The sequence below is a fragment of the Anticarsia gemmatalis genome, chromosome 8, assembly GCF_050436995.1.
Source record: "Anticarsia gemmatalis isolate Benzon Research Colony breed Stoneville strain chromosome 8, ilAntGemm2 primary, whole genome shotgun sequence".
Taxonomy (NCBI): domain Eukaryota; kingdom Metazoa; phylum Arthropoda; class Insecta; order Lepidoptera; family Erebidae; genus Anticarsia; species Anticarsia gemmatalis.
In genome coordinates, this window is record NC_134752.1 from 2,221,040 (window position 1) to 2,236,047 (window position 15,008).

General features: G+C 36.0%; 2 protein-coding genes across 2 annotated transcripts; one reads left to right on the forward strand and one right to left on the reverse strand.

The window, feature by feature from the left end:
- Positions 1 to 92: 92 nt before the first annotated feature.
- On the forward strand, positions 93 to 4,600 carry LOC142975008 (glucose dehydrogenase [FAD, quinone]-like). Its single transcript, XM_076117619.1, has 3 exons — positions 93 to 336; positions 706 to 908; positions 1,242 to 4,600. Exons 1-3 carry the CDS (start codon positions 192 to 194, stop codon positions 2,670 to 2,672), a joined length of 1,779 nt encoding a protein of 592 aa, XP_075973734.1. The 5' UTR covers positions 93 to 191; the 3' UTR covers positions 2,673 to 4,600.
- A 2,663-nt stretch (positions 4,601 to 7,263) lies between these two features.
- LOC142974734 (uncharacterized) lies at positions 7,264 to 9,556 on the reverse strand. Its single transcript, XM_076117222.1, has 3 exons — positions 9,397 to 9,556; positions 8,593 to 9,266; positions 7,264 to 8,173 (listed from the first exon to the last, which is right to left on the reverse strand). The coding sequence occupies exons 2-3, from the start codon at positions 9,241 to 9,243 to the stop codon at positions 7,703 to 7,705; spliced, it is 1,122 nt and encodes a 373-aa protein (XP_075973337.1). The 5' UTR covers positions 9,244 to 9,266; positions 9,397 to 9,556; the 3' UTR covers positions 7,264 to 7,702.
- Between the last annotated feature and the right edge of the window lie 5,452 nt (positions 9,557 to 15,008).

The window sequence follows — 15,008 nt, forward strand, 5'->3', positions numbered from 1 at the left end:
TCAAAAAATTATACAACAACCACCAACGATCAGTTTTTAAACGAATATTACACTGTCAAAATATTATCAGCTGTCGTCTGTCAAATAAAGTATATAAACATAACCTCAAAAACTTACCTTGGAACTCACTTTGTAACTTAAATTTCCACAAAAGATCATGTTATTGTAAGCTAAATCAATGAGAACTAACAATGTCTACGTTTTATCTTTTCCAGTTCTTCTTATTTAGTGCTTGTGTTCACATATTTACATTGTTTACGTACCTAGTTTACTACAGTGACTTGTTCGCCACTTCGTATCTTCGTGAAATTGAGCCTGAATATGACTATATTATTGGTAAGAACTAGGTTTGACTGTCTTTTGTTATCTTATAGTTAGTTACTGAAAATATTTAACTTTTTTTACCTATGTACCTGCTCCTAAATTCGTGTTTTGAATCTTTAATTGCATTTAAAAAAATGTATAATGCTTAAAGAGAGCTTAAAGCTGCGTGCTGATAAAGAATACTTTTTACTTAACCAAACAAATTATTTGTTCTTTAGATCAAAAATATTATTGTCCAACTTTATTTATTTTTATTGACTCGAAGTTGCAACACCTAAGCGCCTGCAAGTCATCTATAAGCAATATAGGACGAGTTCTATTGATCATGTGTGTCAAAATTAAATATCACTTAAAAATAAAAGAGTCCTTATAATTTTCCAGTTGGCTGTGGTACAGCAGGCTCTGTGATTGCCCATAGACTAGCAACAGAGACAAACTATACCTTCATAGTGCTGGAAGCAGGTAGCAGGAGCCATGACCTGCTCGAGGCTCCAGTACTGGGACCCTTCATGCATGGCTCTGTGTTTGACTGGCAGTATCAGACTGTACCTCAGGAACATGCTTGTTTTGGGATGAAAGATAAAGTGAGTACAAGTAACCTGAATATTCTAGCCTATTCAGTCCAACCCATTGCTTTAATTTCCTGAAAGTTGTACCTCCCTGGGAAATTAGCACTCTGCTATATATTTATAACTAGTTCAACAGTTTTTTTATGAAACAGGTCAGGCTATGGGAAGCATTTAGGTAATTTTTATATTGGCTGTAGTAAAAGATTATGAAAATATGAACACAAGCTGTCCATTAATACTAAATATTCATTCCATGAATATTCCCTCTTTTAAATATACTGTGACACTGTCTGTCTGTAGATATATAGCAAGGCTACTACTAATAAGGAAACTGTCTATTCTTTTCAGAAATGCAAGTTAGCCCAAGGAAAAATAATAGGAGGCTCTTCAAAACTCAACAATATGATACACATAAGAGGTAACTTATCCCACTACAGTCAATGGTTTCATGGCAAATATGATGAGAAATATATCAAAAAACAATTTGAATTAATAGAAAATAATGTTCTACATTTAAGTGATATTCAATACCAAAGTGAACTCTCTGAAACTGTTTTAAAAGCTGCAAAAGAATTAGGCTATGAGAACATAGATTTAGATTTCAAATTAGGTTTTATGAAAACAATTGTAAGTCAGAAAAATGGTAAAAGATGGTCAACTTCAGATAAATTGGATATTTCGAAATATGTGATTTCAAATGTGATGGTAGAAAAAGTTATTTTTGATGGCAACACTGCTAAGGGAGTAATTATTATAATGTTGAATAAAAAACATACGATCTTTGCACGAAAAGGTGTAATTTTATCTGCTGGAGCTATAAATACTCCTAAAATACTACAATTATCTGGTATTGGACCCAAAAATCTACTAGAATCTTTGGGTATGCCAGTCGTAAAAAACTTACCTGTAGGTTGTAACTTACAGGACCATATTGGGTCAGGTTTGGATTTTGTGTTGTTCAATAATTCTATTTCAATAAGTGCTATGGATATGATAAACCCAATTCATGTTCTACAATATCTCTTAAATGGTAAAGGACCCTGGACGACACCTGGTTGTGAAGTTATAGGTTTTCTATCAACGAAAAATAAACCAGAACCGGATATTCTCTTCATGGTGTTGCCAGTTGGAATATCTTCGGATCGCGGTAGTTTATTGAAAAATAACGTGAACATAGACAATGAAGCTTGGAGTAAATACTTTTCGAAAACTTTTGACAAATACACGGGTACTATTATGCCCATTATTTTACATCCGAAAAGTAAGGGAGTAGTTTTTATAAATAGTACAAATCCTAATGACCCACCTTTGATTGACCCTAAGTACTTGTCACATAAAAAAGACAGAGAGACGTTAATAAATGGTCTAAAACTAGTCATGAAATTCGTAAATACTAACGCCATACAAAATATAGGAGGTTTTATAAACCCCATACATTACCCTGGCTGTGAACAATTTGAGATTTTCACAGATTCATACTTTGACTGCTACATTAAACATTTGACGTTGACAAGTTACCATCCTATAGGAACATGTTCCATGGGTTTGCCAACCTCTAAAAATAGTGTTGTAGATACGTCGTTTAGAGTTTTAGGAGTAAATAGGTTGTATGTCGCGGATGCTTCAGTGTTGCCAACTATGCCTAGCGGAAATATAAATGCTGCTGTAGCTATGATGGCTAGTGTGTTCTTTGAAACTAGTATAAAAAATAATGTTCCAGTTAGTTGTGATAATAATTTATTGTATGAATATCTGTTTCAAGTATGTTTAAGTAGTTGACATCATAAAAAATGTAAAGCTACATAAAGAGCCATATTATGCTTAGCTGTATGGAGCAAGGTAAGTTTGTAGTAATCACAGTAAGTGATATTCTTTGGTCTGCCTACGAATATGACAAAAAGGCGTGATTTTATGTATGTGCACTACTCAGAGGCAAGTAGAAAATATTTTTCTAATTATTATAACAAACTTTTAGTGAGTATATTGTAAAATATTGTTGTCTATCCATACTAATATTATAAATGCGAAAGTAACTCTGTCTGTCTGTCTGCTACTCAATTACGCCTAAACTACTGAACCAATTTGCATTAAATTTGGTATGGAGATATTTTGATACCCGAGAAAGGACATAGGCTATATATCATCACGCTACGACCAAAAGGAGTAGAATACCAGTAATTAATGTTACAAAAACGGGGAAAAATTTCACCCATTCTCTCTTATTGGATGCAAGCGAAGTTGCGCGGGTCAGCTAGTTGGTTATAAATTGTATGTATCATAAGAAAGGGATTGATTTTATTAAGAAAACTATTTCATTGTGATAGTAATCGTAAGATATAGGTAACTAACTATGTAACTAGGTTGCCACCGCGGTATATCTAAGTATGTTAACGAAAACTGAGATTTAATATATCCATGATTAGGCTATTAAAATAAAACTAGATGTATTTTTAACACTTTATTGAATATTTAAGGACACTTCTAAACATGAAATCGCGTACATATTGAGCGTCAATTTCAAAACAACCATGTTGGGTATTAGATATAATATATCATAGACACACATTAATTTATACTTTTATCATTATGTAGAACAAAGACAATTTGGTACGCTAATTTATAAACGTGTCAATGAAAAAACAACATCTTGAATTGGTAACAAAGTAAAACTTGAATGTTCTCTTGCAGTAGACAAGAATTTTTTTTTCAAAACTCGACATTAGCTAAGGAATAAATTATAAAATATGTTTTTATTAAATAAATACCGTACCGAATTGTATTTACTTTTATTAAAAAGCCACACTCAACCGCCTTTTCGAGCCATACCTTACACGTTTGGTTGAATGCGACTATATTATTACAGTTTATGTTTCGATGGAAATCTAATAGACCTTCGTCATTCTTCCAATACCAGACTTCTTCGCAAATACGTCGCGTTAAAGAACCCGTCATTTAACTATGTGTGTCTGAACATAGCCCGCAGCAACTTGCACCTACATTCAGATCCACTTAGTTTAATTATCTGTCTATGCTTAAGTTTAACAAATATGAGTTCTGCAAAAAAATATAGCCATATTAAATTTCCATCGTAAAATAACTCTGTGTCTGTATGTTACGATTGTATAAACTTAGTTAAACAATGTTGTGCCAAAAATCTGTAAATTATATTATTTAATTAAATAATTGTACACATTAATACTAAGTTACAGAAAATAAATTATAATTATACATAATATTTAGTTTCACATTTCTATTCATCTAATTCCTAGACACTTATTACAAATACTGAAATGACTAGTATATTTTGCAGGCAGACATTAGCCGTTTCGTCAAAATACTGATTTCGAAGTTTTACAATAACAGTACGTATTTCACAAGAAACGGTTTTTAAATACGCCTGCGTATTTAATTTAACAATTTTAAACAAAAGGCTTTGCAAATAGCCTAATAATTTATGCATTGACCTAATAAATGCATTTTCTATTCATGAGCGAACATGCGCACTTCACTATTAAAAACTAAGTCTCCATAGACCAAAATTCAAAATGGACGTCATATTTCGCGCCATTATTTTTTCAAATATTTAAGACACTGATTTCACAAAAATGGGGCATTATTAAGGCATTTGAAACACGTAAAGTACATTTTAGTTAGAATACATCGTTATATTATTTATTAACTAGTAGTAACACGCTTATTTTTGCCTTTTGAAAATGGCAACAACTAACTTGAATTAAAATGTCTTTTATATTTTTATAAAATACATAATATTTTAAGACACTCAAGGACGGAAGATTCGTCTACGTTTTTACACTAAACTTTACAATTATCGAAACACTAATACTAATTTGTGCTAGGAATAAAAATAATTACAGTTGACATACAATAGGTACATTTGCTTCATTAGTTAATGCCATTCATACAATCAGATAAAATATCCATCAAATAAAAAGCATCTAATGTAAACTAACATTGCGCCTCTATTTACTTTAAAGGACAGTAGTGTATATAATGTAAATATTGTAATTCTATAATGCTAGACTGCCGAATTCGATTTAGAAATGTACCTACATAAGGATAAACTCATGATTTAATAGGCGCAAAGCTATTGCCATCTACCGGAGAAATTTCTAAACTTTGAAAAACAAAATCATCTTTTTCATTATAATGCAATGCAGCCTCTGAAAGACAATTATAAATATAAAGCAGTTCTTTAACAGTACCTCGACATATAACATTCTGAAAGAAGAATGATTCATACAGTTTCCTCGTAAAATTCCTAATAAGAAGAGTGCTCCATTGAAATATCTTACATAAAGAAGCCTAGCTAGGACCAAAACCATTTTATACTTTAGTATTTTTTAATAAGCCCAAGTTACATACATAGCAGCCTCATATATGATAATGTTGTCTATTACAATAGCACAGTTATAGTAGCACTGCTATTATAAAGCACATTGCTATTTCATGGACTTTATTATAGTCTTAGAGGTACATTTCAGGGCCCTTGCTAGCGTTAATAGTCAATTGAAAAGTTACCCTTTTAAGGCCTTTAGTGTGCCATTTTAGGAAAAGGGGTCGGGGCCATAGGACTTTTGCAGCGACCCAACAAATTTTACCTTATGCTTCTACTGATATTAACCCCCGGTTTCTGAGGTACATTAAGCGGTAGTTTATCTGTTCAATAGCGTTAAAGTTCATATAAACATGACAGTTTGAATAGATAAACTACTAACTGCTTAATAAAATTGCGTCTTCTGTAAAACGGAACCCTAAATGTAACTTTTTCAATGGACTTTATTCTTAACATATCATAATACAGCTACAATAATTAAATAAGCTACAATTTACAATAAATAATAGGTATTATACCATTTATGAGCAAAACTTGAAAGCAGTTGACTGCTCATTAAAACTGGACGGAATGTCTGATAATGCTTCAAAAGACATCTATATAAATATACATATTATAAAATATTGCCACACTTTTTACTAATTATAAAATTAATTTTATTTAATACTTTGTACATCGTAATACTGAGCGGTAAATAATGTCGTTATATTTATAAGCTCTAAGGGTGTTTAGTTAGCAACTAGATTAATATGCTAATTAGATTTATATAACGGCCTCCGTGGCGCAATGGTTGAGGTGGTCACAGCGCCACTACCAAGGGCATCGTGGATTCGATTCCCACACGGAACAAATATTTGTGTGATCCACAAATAGGTGTTTCGGTTCTGGTTGTACTTTGTATCCGTTATTTGTATGTTTGTAAAAATCCCCACGATACAAGAGCAATTGTGCGGAAGTGGTTTTTTAATCTCACACACTATTTACCTATATTGTTTACTCGACTGCCTCAGTGGTCTGGGCGGTAGTGTATACTACAGCTGGTCACAAAGTGTTCAGTTAAGCAAAGTTTAACTGGTAATTCATTTATCTGACGAGTAAAGCAATCAGTTTTAAAACGTACGTGAGAAAGTATAAACATTTGGTACATTCTCATACATTTGAACCGGCAACATTCAAATTGAAATACGACTTTGGACTCGTCGATTCGTTCGACTCATCAATTAATATCTGGTTGACATTTTAAACCTATAACCTTGGTTATGGGAGAACGATTAAATATAAGCACGCGTGCCTACTATCACTATTCTTTAGTAAAAGGTTGATAGGTATCAAACGGCAAATGAATTATTATTGCGATTTTACCACCGTTGTATTGTTGCCATGCCCAGTTGCTAACTTCACAATAAAACACCCTATCCGATAATATTTATCAAATATAATAAATCTACGTAATACTAATATTAATTGTGCAAATTTTAATACTGTTTCAATCAATAACACAATATAACAACCTAATTTGTTAGGCGTTTGTGAGCCAACTTTGAGCAAAACGTATTTAATTTGAGACGAAATTTGAAGTATTCTATACCCCGTAATATGAATATTGCTATTTAAAATAACGTTATTGCGTTTTCTATGCGAAATATAAACAGCTATTCTAAGAATAGGCTTTTGTACGACGTACTTAAAATGTTGAAGATAAGACGTTAATGCGGGCTTACAGTTTCAAAATAATAGCATATTATGTCCTTTAAAAAACCGACTTCGTTGAAGAATGTAAGAACGTAATTTTAGCACATGACGCAACACTGCTTTAAAAAACATTTTTATTAACGTCTTGTTTAAAAAAACGACACTGCTTATAAAAAATGGTTATATTTTTCCCCATACGTCAACTGCTAAATTAATTTTATTTCAAAATTATGTAGGTAGTATGTTAGGTACCTATATTTCTCAAATAATACTGTTAAAAAGCACTTTTACTATAGGACAAGAATACTGACAATCACAAATATATTTAAAAGTGTTTTTATTCTACCTTCTATATAAAATTCAACATTAAATACATTAATTTACGAACTATTCTTTCGCTTAAGCCTTTTTTGACTAGACTAAATTATATAGGAAACTAAATAAATGCAAAGGGAGTATTTATTTCCCAAACATTATCATACAATTGATGTTTTCTCAATATGTTTAAATATCGTAACGTTTTCAATGTTTAACTTTGACGCGACCGAATAAATACTCTACGAAACTTTACTGCTTTTCGAAACTTCACAGTTTACTTTCAAAAGTTGTTTAAAAGTAAGTATCTACACATTTTGAATGACAACAATCCCGTCGCTAAAATTTTCCGGCAATTTAAATCAATAACGAAGACGCTCACAAAATTTTCCTAACACTAGTAACACAGAAACAAAAACTGTACACTTTTACAAAAGAAACGAGAAACTTACTTGAAACATGTATCTAGGTAGTTATCCAACATGTCCAGTTGTAGGTCGTCCCAATCCGTCGGGTTGAGGAGCAAAGACGACAAGTCATCTTCAGGAATCAATGGAGGGGGCATAGCTGGCTCCACGATCACATTAGCCCCAATATTACTCTCTAACTCCATAGTAGGTAGCGGCTGAATACTACCCAGATTAAAATCAGGCAAGTGCAATGTCACAGTCTGATTTATTTCATGCCCAATTTCTTCTGTAATGTTGACCTGCGGTATATTTGCTACAGCAATTTTCTCCTCTGTTGGTTTTTCTTTTTGCTGGCCTCTTTTCTTCTTATGTGGCCGGTTCGAGATTCGTTTAGTTCCTTCTAAGTGCGCCAGGTCTAATTTCCAAAAGCCACCTTTCCCCGGCTCGTGTTTAGACCTAGCCACTTTCACGAACACTTTGTTTAGTGATAGGTTGTGTCGAATTGAATTCTGGAATTAGAAATATTTGATCAACTACAATTCCTATTTTCTGAATTGCATAAAATGGTTTTTATTTTGTCGTGTTTAATCGAAAATGAGGGTGACTCTGCCCGTTATTTTAAAATGTATGTTATGTATGTACAATAATTAGTAAGGGGCCTTTTTGTGCTATTTTAACTCTACGTTTTCAAATCGATATCACGCACATTTACTATTATTAATTTCACGTTTAGGTGACGAATTTTCACACAACACTTTCCTCTATTCGCAAAATAATATAACAATCACTGATATATTACGCGATAAACGTATCAATCATACACTCGACTATTCGTAAATCCAATTAGACCTAATCTTATCGGCGCACTGTTTGCAGATCACACGTTTATTAAATCATGAGAGTTCCCTACTGAACTGATAGCACTCACCTGCCAGGTGGGGTCTGCGTTCCTGTAGTACTTGAAGTTGTCCCTGATCCACGAGTATATCGCAGACAGAGTCATCTTGTCGTTGTTGTATCTCATCGCCATACAGATCAACGTGCTGTACGAGTAAGGAGGTTTCTTCTCACTGTCCGTTTCATACTCGTGCTTGTTCTCCATAAAATCCTTCTGACACTTGGCTATCGTCTGGTTGAACTTCTGCAGCCTCGTGTTCTGCGGCTGCGTCTTCACCTGCGGGTTGGGCGACATCGGCGGTATCGGGAACTGCGGCACTGACATTATATTAGTTATATTCTGCAACCACGTCAAGTTCGTCAAATCCGTGTCCGGATCCTCGTCGACCACCATCTTGCTCGGCTTGTGTTTGCTCCGAATCTTCTTTGAATAATCATCCTTTTCAGCAGCCACCGTCGTTTCTTTGAACACTCCATCTATTTCTATGTCCTCCTGGCTGATGGTGTACGTCTCTGGCTGCTCGTACACGTACTCGATCTCGACGGTGTGCGACGACTCCGGGACAGTGTGGTCCACGGCGAAGTACGTGGTGCCACATTGTTCCCCGGCGTCCCCGTAGAAGTTGAGCGTGGTGTCCAGCATCTCGCCGGACGCCGGAGACAGGCCTGACGTTATATGCATCGTGGCCAACTACATCGCTCGCCCTGAAAATGTTGCGACAATGAAACCGATGAGTCACTGCTTGATGAATCAGCTATTATGAGTATCGACGGTGGTTCCTTGTAATTTCATTCAATAATTAAACCGTGTGTCGGTGGCGGCGGTGGAAGTTACCTGGAGTTATGAGTGAGATGTGGTGGTCGGTGTTGTCCAAGATGCCGGACGGTGATCGATCGAGTGCGGGGGGTGGTGGGAGTGACGTCGCGGCGGTCAGCGCGCCCCCCGCGTGGTGGCGTCGCGTCGGCGTGGTGTTCGCGTGGTGAGTGCGTGTGTGCGCGCGGAGCGGCGGCGCGCCCGCTAGTGGGCAGGTGCGCGCCCCATTGTACACTGTACACCGCCGAACAGGTGTGTGCTGCCGATCGATATTTTTCCGCCCGCAAGACAACGCGGGGCGGCCGGCCCGCATCGCTGATAGCTCCGGACAATTAGTCACGGTTATCGGACACAGGACCGGACCTGGACTGCAAATCATAACAATACTCTAGAAACCCACTGTTCTCCCTCATACATCATAACAACTTCTATTTCGCAAACCCAAATAAAAATTCCCATAAAATCGATATCTCCCTACATATTTGATTGAATAGTGAGCCATTGTATGCTATTCCATGTATAATGGTTGATAAACTCGTCGTGGTGTGTTCAAGTGCGGGCCTGACATGAGTCACGGAGCGTGACGCCACGAGACAACTGTGCGGGCACTTCCGTTGTATCACACGAGTTTACTATTAGTATATTACTGGATATTTCACCTTTGATATTGCCGTGAAAGGCCCTTGAATGCCTAAGGCTGTGACACTTCTTATTGGTCAAGAGAATCATATACGTCCTAAACGGTCCCCGACAGTTTAATTATCATTGCCTTCAGAAACAGAAAGCAAAGGTACAGATTTCCATATTTCCTAAACAAACTTTCATCCATTAAAAAATGGAAACAGGATCTCCTCATTTAAAAGACACCTAATATTTCTGCTTTATTGTACCTATACACTTAGTAAACTCTGAAAAGAACAAAAAAAATATGGGCCATTTTTATGAAACTTAGAAGAACAACAGAAAATTGGCCATTATTTTAGTCCCCAAACACACAAACAGCAAAGTGATTAAGAAAATTTAGCTTATAAATATAGCTCGCATGGCTGTGCAAACACTCGACGTTGAAGCACGAAATTAAAGCAAGTGCTTGTCGATGTCGGGGCGTCAGCACCCCTGTTTACTCAGTCTATAATGAGACGGCACACACTCAATTGACTGCCGACTACCAATAACAGCTGAGTGTGACATGAGTTTATGCTTTTATCCACGCTGTGGAATATTTTCCTTGGCCTTCTGGTAGTTTTCCGAGACCAGGTACGAAAATTCTTCACTTGTTTAACTTGCTTTTCTCGGTTTTAAGATTCTATTTCTAAGATCTACGATGACGAAATGAAGTAGAGCAGGTCCCTTAGGTACGTACTCTTTATTGACCCTACCTTTCTTTATTGACCCGATCTTCTGGTCGCAGTATCCAATTTAACCCCTATACTGCAAGGCTAGACCATGGGATTGAAGGCATTCAGAACCTAGGCTTCCTCTAGACCGCTTAGAAGTAAAAAACGACTTATTCATAGACTCTCTAATAGAAGTATTGGGGTTCAGACCGTTTAGAAGCCAAAATGCTGCTTTAAGGATCAAACTTTTATTTATCATCACTGCAAGTCTACTAAAAACTTCCGCGCATCCTCTCTTTATTATCTAATTGTTCTGTTCCTCTTTTGGTCGAAATATGGACCGACTATCTAATAACGATTTCATAAACCATCCTGTCAAGTACTTAGTCCTTACATACTAGCGGCTTGTCCCGACTTCGCCCGGTTCAAATGCACACGTACCTTTCTGTTGATTGATTAACCTATCTATTTAAAAAAACGCATCAAAATCTGTTGCGTAGTTTTAAGGACAGACGCGGGAAGCGACTTCGCTTTATACTATGTACTGAAGAACATAATCGTTAAGCTACGCCTACATCATTAAGCAATATGACACAATGAACTTGTAAGGAGCACAACTTCAGTAATTATGTTAATGCGCGTCTGATCGAAGTCACCAAAGGTCGGGGGCAATAAACCCGCCCTTACGTCTCAGGCTTATAATGTATGTACGTGATTTTAAACGATTTTCAATGAAACTGTTTGTAAAAGATTCTTGTAATCGTCAGAATTAGAAGCATTTGAAGCTTTAGATTGAATAGCATTTAGGTCAATCTGGGTTAAATAAGTAAAGGCTTAAAGTATTTTTAAGACATTTTTGTTTCTTTTTCATTGAAGAGTTTTATTTATTTAGGGATAAACGCGTAATTTGACTTGGATTTAACTATGTTTAGATAGTTTTATTGTGTCAAAAGAAAACGCAGTTACTTACGTACTTTTCATTTGTCTAGTTTTTAGCATATTATGTTACCTCCAACGCATGTGGTTGCAGATTCGAACCCGAGGAAACCCGACAATGACTTTTCGAAGTTATGTGTGTATTAGAAATAATTATCACTTTTTCCAACGGTGAAGGAAAACATCGTGAATTCGTAATAACAACCTTGCACTTTGAGACGCGTAATTTGGTAGACCAGGTCGAAATATGGATGAAGTAGTGATTGAAGCGAACAACAAAATGTAACCAAAATTCCATTTGCAAAGTTACAAGTAGGTACGTAACTCATATAGGTACCTACCTACCTATCTACCCACTTTTATAAACATAGAGCCTCGGTCATCAACCGGAATCCCTCAATAGTATTATTTCGAAAAATAGACCCTATGCAATTACTTTTTTTAAATAAGGGATGAATTCGGTAGCGGCACAGAGACTGGTACGAACGTTCCGGTGCGCGCTTTCACCTGACAATATGCAATATGGCCGCGAGGGTAAAAAACGCGGGAAAACATTCACAATTATATTTCGTCACGGTTTTTTTTGTTATTTAACTAATTTATTGTATTGGTGATTTAGTTTATGAGATTTTTAATGGCTTTGGCATTTATTTATGTAATTATAGCATTGATTGGAAGATAGTTAAGTAAGGGGTTGTTTTATCGAATTTCGGTTAGGGTAAAATATTTTTGAAGTTTTCTGTTAGACTATTACAATCGAAGATTTGATTAGGCTTTTAGGGTCATTGTTTGAATGTTCTGAAAACACAAGAGTTTTTAATTTGATAGGTATAAACAGCTGTCTACACTAATGAATTTTTCCGTCTTTCATTTTAATGAATTCAACTTTTCCTGTAGGTAAACCCTACCTATAAAACTTCTTTTTTATTTAACTTTTAATGTATAAAACTGTGTCAATAAATGCACGTACAACACCTAATACGCAAAAGCACTTGAAACTAATTAATTAGTACATAATTGTTATGGTTGTAACCCGTTGTGGACATATTGCGCCCGCGCAACACATGTTACCCACCTGTCCTGTCACGCTAGGGGAGAAGTCACACCATGCGAGAATAACAAAAGTATAAGTACGTTACAACATTGAAATGAAGAACATTTATATTTTATTTATTTACAACATCACGCCTGTGATAAATGAATCCACGTTTTGCCATTTACAATGTTAGTCCCACGTAATTTGAAGCAAGCATTTTGTTATAAATCGGGATTATAACCAGACTCCAGACCAATAACGCTTTGCCCGTCCCGGGAATTGAACCCGAGAGTTGTATACCGCCACTACTGCCCACACAAGTGATCCATTGTTCGAAACCGAGGCAACACGCCAATGACTTTCGGAGTTAAGTGTGTACCTATTAGAAATAATAGCACTTGTTCCAACAGTGAAGGAAAACATCGTGTTGCAACCCTGCATGCCTGAGAGTTTTTTAACACAGCTCTTGAGGGAATGCAAAGTCCTCACGTACTTGGCTAGCGTGGTGGACTCCCTCATTACGCGATGAGACCGTTGCCTAGTAGTGGGATAGTAGTGAGGTATGTTTATTACCACAAAACTTAGAATTGTATTTCAACAGAAGATTTTTAAGTGGCAAGTTGTTCTTCTGTTTTATTTTTTCGTCATAAAAGTTATTACCTACCTCGCCATGTAATTTACCTGCGTTTTTATTGGCACTCAGTTCGATCGCGCCGGTGCACTATGCACCCCTATTTTAACTGGCTATCAAAATATTAGCCCGCGATACTTTACGTCGATATATTTCTGTTCTTTATTAGACTAGTTCGTGCCCGCGAATCCGCCCACGTAGTTATAAGACTTAGTTACTTGTAGATAATAATTTTGTAAAGTTTATTTTTAGTTTGAGACCCAAGAATGGACACGGTTTATATTTGTATTTACTTCCCGTTCCCGCGGGATTTCTGGATAAAGACTATATTATGAACTTCGCTGGGTCTCATACTGCCTTTGTAATAAACGTTATCCCTAAACTCTGACTCAGGTAGAGTAAAGTTTGTGTACTCTTTACGATCACCAAGTAGGTTTTTCGCCGCGACCTAAAGTATAAAATCAGGGCTTATAGATTTAAGATTGGGTAGATACTCGTTCTAATTTGTATTAGATTATTTCTCAATAGCATATTTGGTATATGGCAACAGGCTCGCACCTATTACATGGGAATAACACATTACATAGGTTTATTTCATACACCTCTGCCTGTGCCTTCGGGTATGAAAGGCGTTATTTTATGTATGCAAGTATTATCAATCACCGACCATGACAGTGTGTCATGACGGTGATTCCAAAAATAAGGTGTACTGTCCCTACTTATACTAAATGAGATAATGACACGGAAATGAATTGATGTTATTATTTCAAGGCACTGTTTACTCTTTATAGAGGCATCGGTAACGAAACCATAGCGCGATCTAGAATATTGTGCTACAACGCCATCTATCGAGCTAATATTTAATATTACGGCCCGCGACGGACGATGTTAATATTAGTCTTAATTTATTTGCTTGTATTCGATAATATGATATGTTTTCTAGTATATATCTATGGCTATTTAAAAAGAAGATCCATTTTAATAATAAGGGGAGAAGTCATACCATGCGAGAATAACAGTAATATAAGTACGTTACAACATTGAAATGAAAACAGATAAGTACCTGTTTTATTTAATTAATATGTCACGCCTGTGTGTAGAGGTGTATGAAATACATCCTCGGTTCGACTGGATGTCAGACTTTCAAGCTTCTGAATACTGTTAACGATTGTCAAAGATCTTTGAAAATGACAGCCGGGTCCCAAAATTAACGTGCCTTCCGAAACACGGAGCCCGGAGGAACTCGATATGTACAAGATGGTCACGCATCCACAGAACAACCTCGGCAAGCCTAACCTCAGAGATCGATCCACACGGTTGCCAACTTAGCCTTTCAATTTTATTTCAACAGAAAATTTAATAAAAAGCACGTTGTTCTTCTGTTTTATATTTTCGTCATAAAGGTTATTACCTAGCCATGTAATTTACCTGCGTTTTTATTGGCACTCAGTTCGATCGCGCCGGTGCACTATGCACCCCTATTTTAACTGGCTATCAAAATATTAGCCCACGATACTTTACGTCGATATATTCCTGTTTTTTATTAGACTAGCTCATGCCCGCGACTCCGCCCACGTAGTTATATGGCTATGTACTTGTAGATAATAATTATGTACAATGTTTATTTTTAGTTTGAGACCACAGAATGGACTCGGTATATATTTGTATTTGCTTCCCGTTCCCACAGGATTTC

Excerpts from the sequence above, each read along its gene's own strand:
- LOC142975008 (XM_076117619.1), top strand. The coding sequence starts at position 192 with ATGTCTACGTTTTATCTTTTCCAGTTCTTCTTATTTAGTGCTTGTGTT. Across the intron at positions 337-705 it reads TGAATATGACTATATTATTG|TTGGCTGTGGTACAGCAGGC; the intron begins GTAAGAACTAGG and ends ATAATTTTCCAG. Across the intron at positions 909-1,241 it reads GTTTTGGGATGAAAGATAAA|AAATGCAAGTTAGCCCAAGG; the intron begins GTGAGTACAAGT and ends TATTCTTTTCAG.
- LOC142974734 (XM_076117222.1), bottom strand. The coding sequence starts at position 9,243 with ATGCATATAACGTCAGGCCTGTCTCCGGCGTCCGGCGAGATGCTGGAC. Across the intron at positions 8,174-8,592 it reads ACGCAGACCCCACCTGGCAG|AATTCAATTCGACACAACCT; the intron begins GTGAGTGCTATC and ends TTCTAATTCCAG.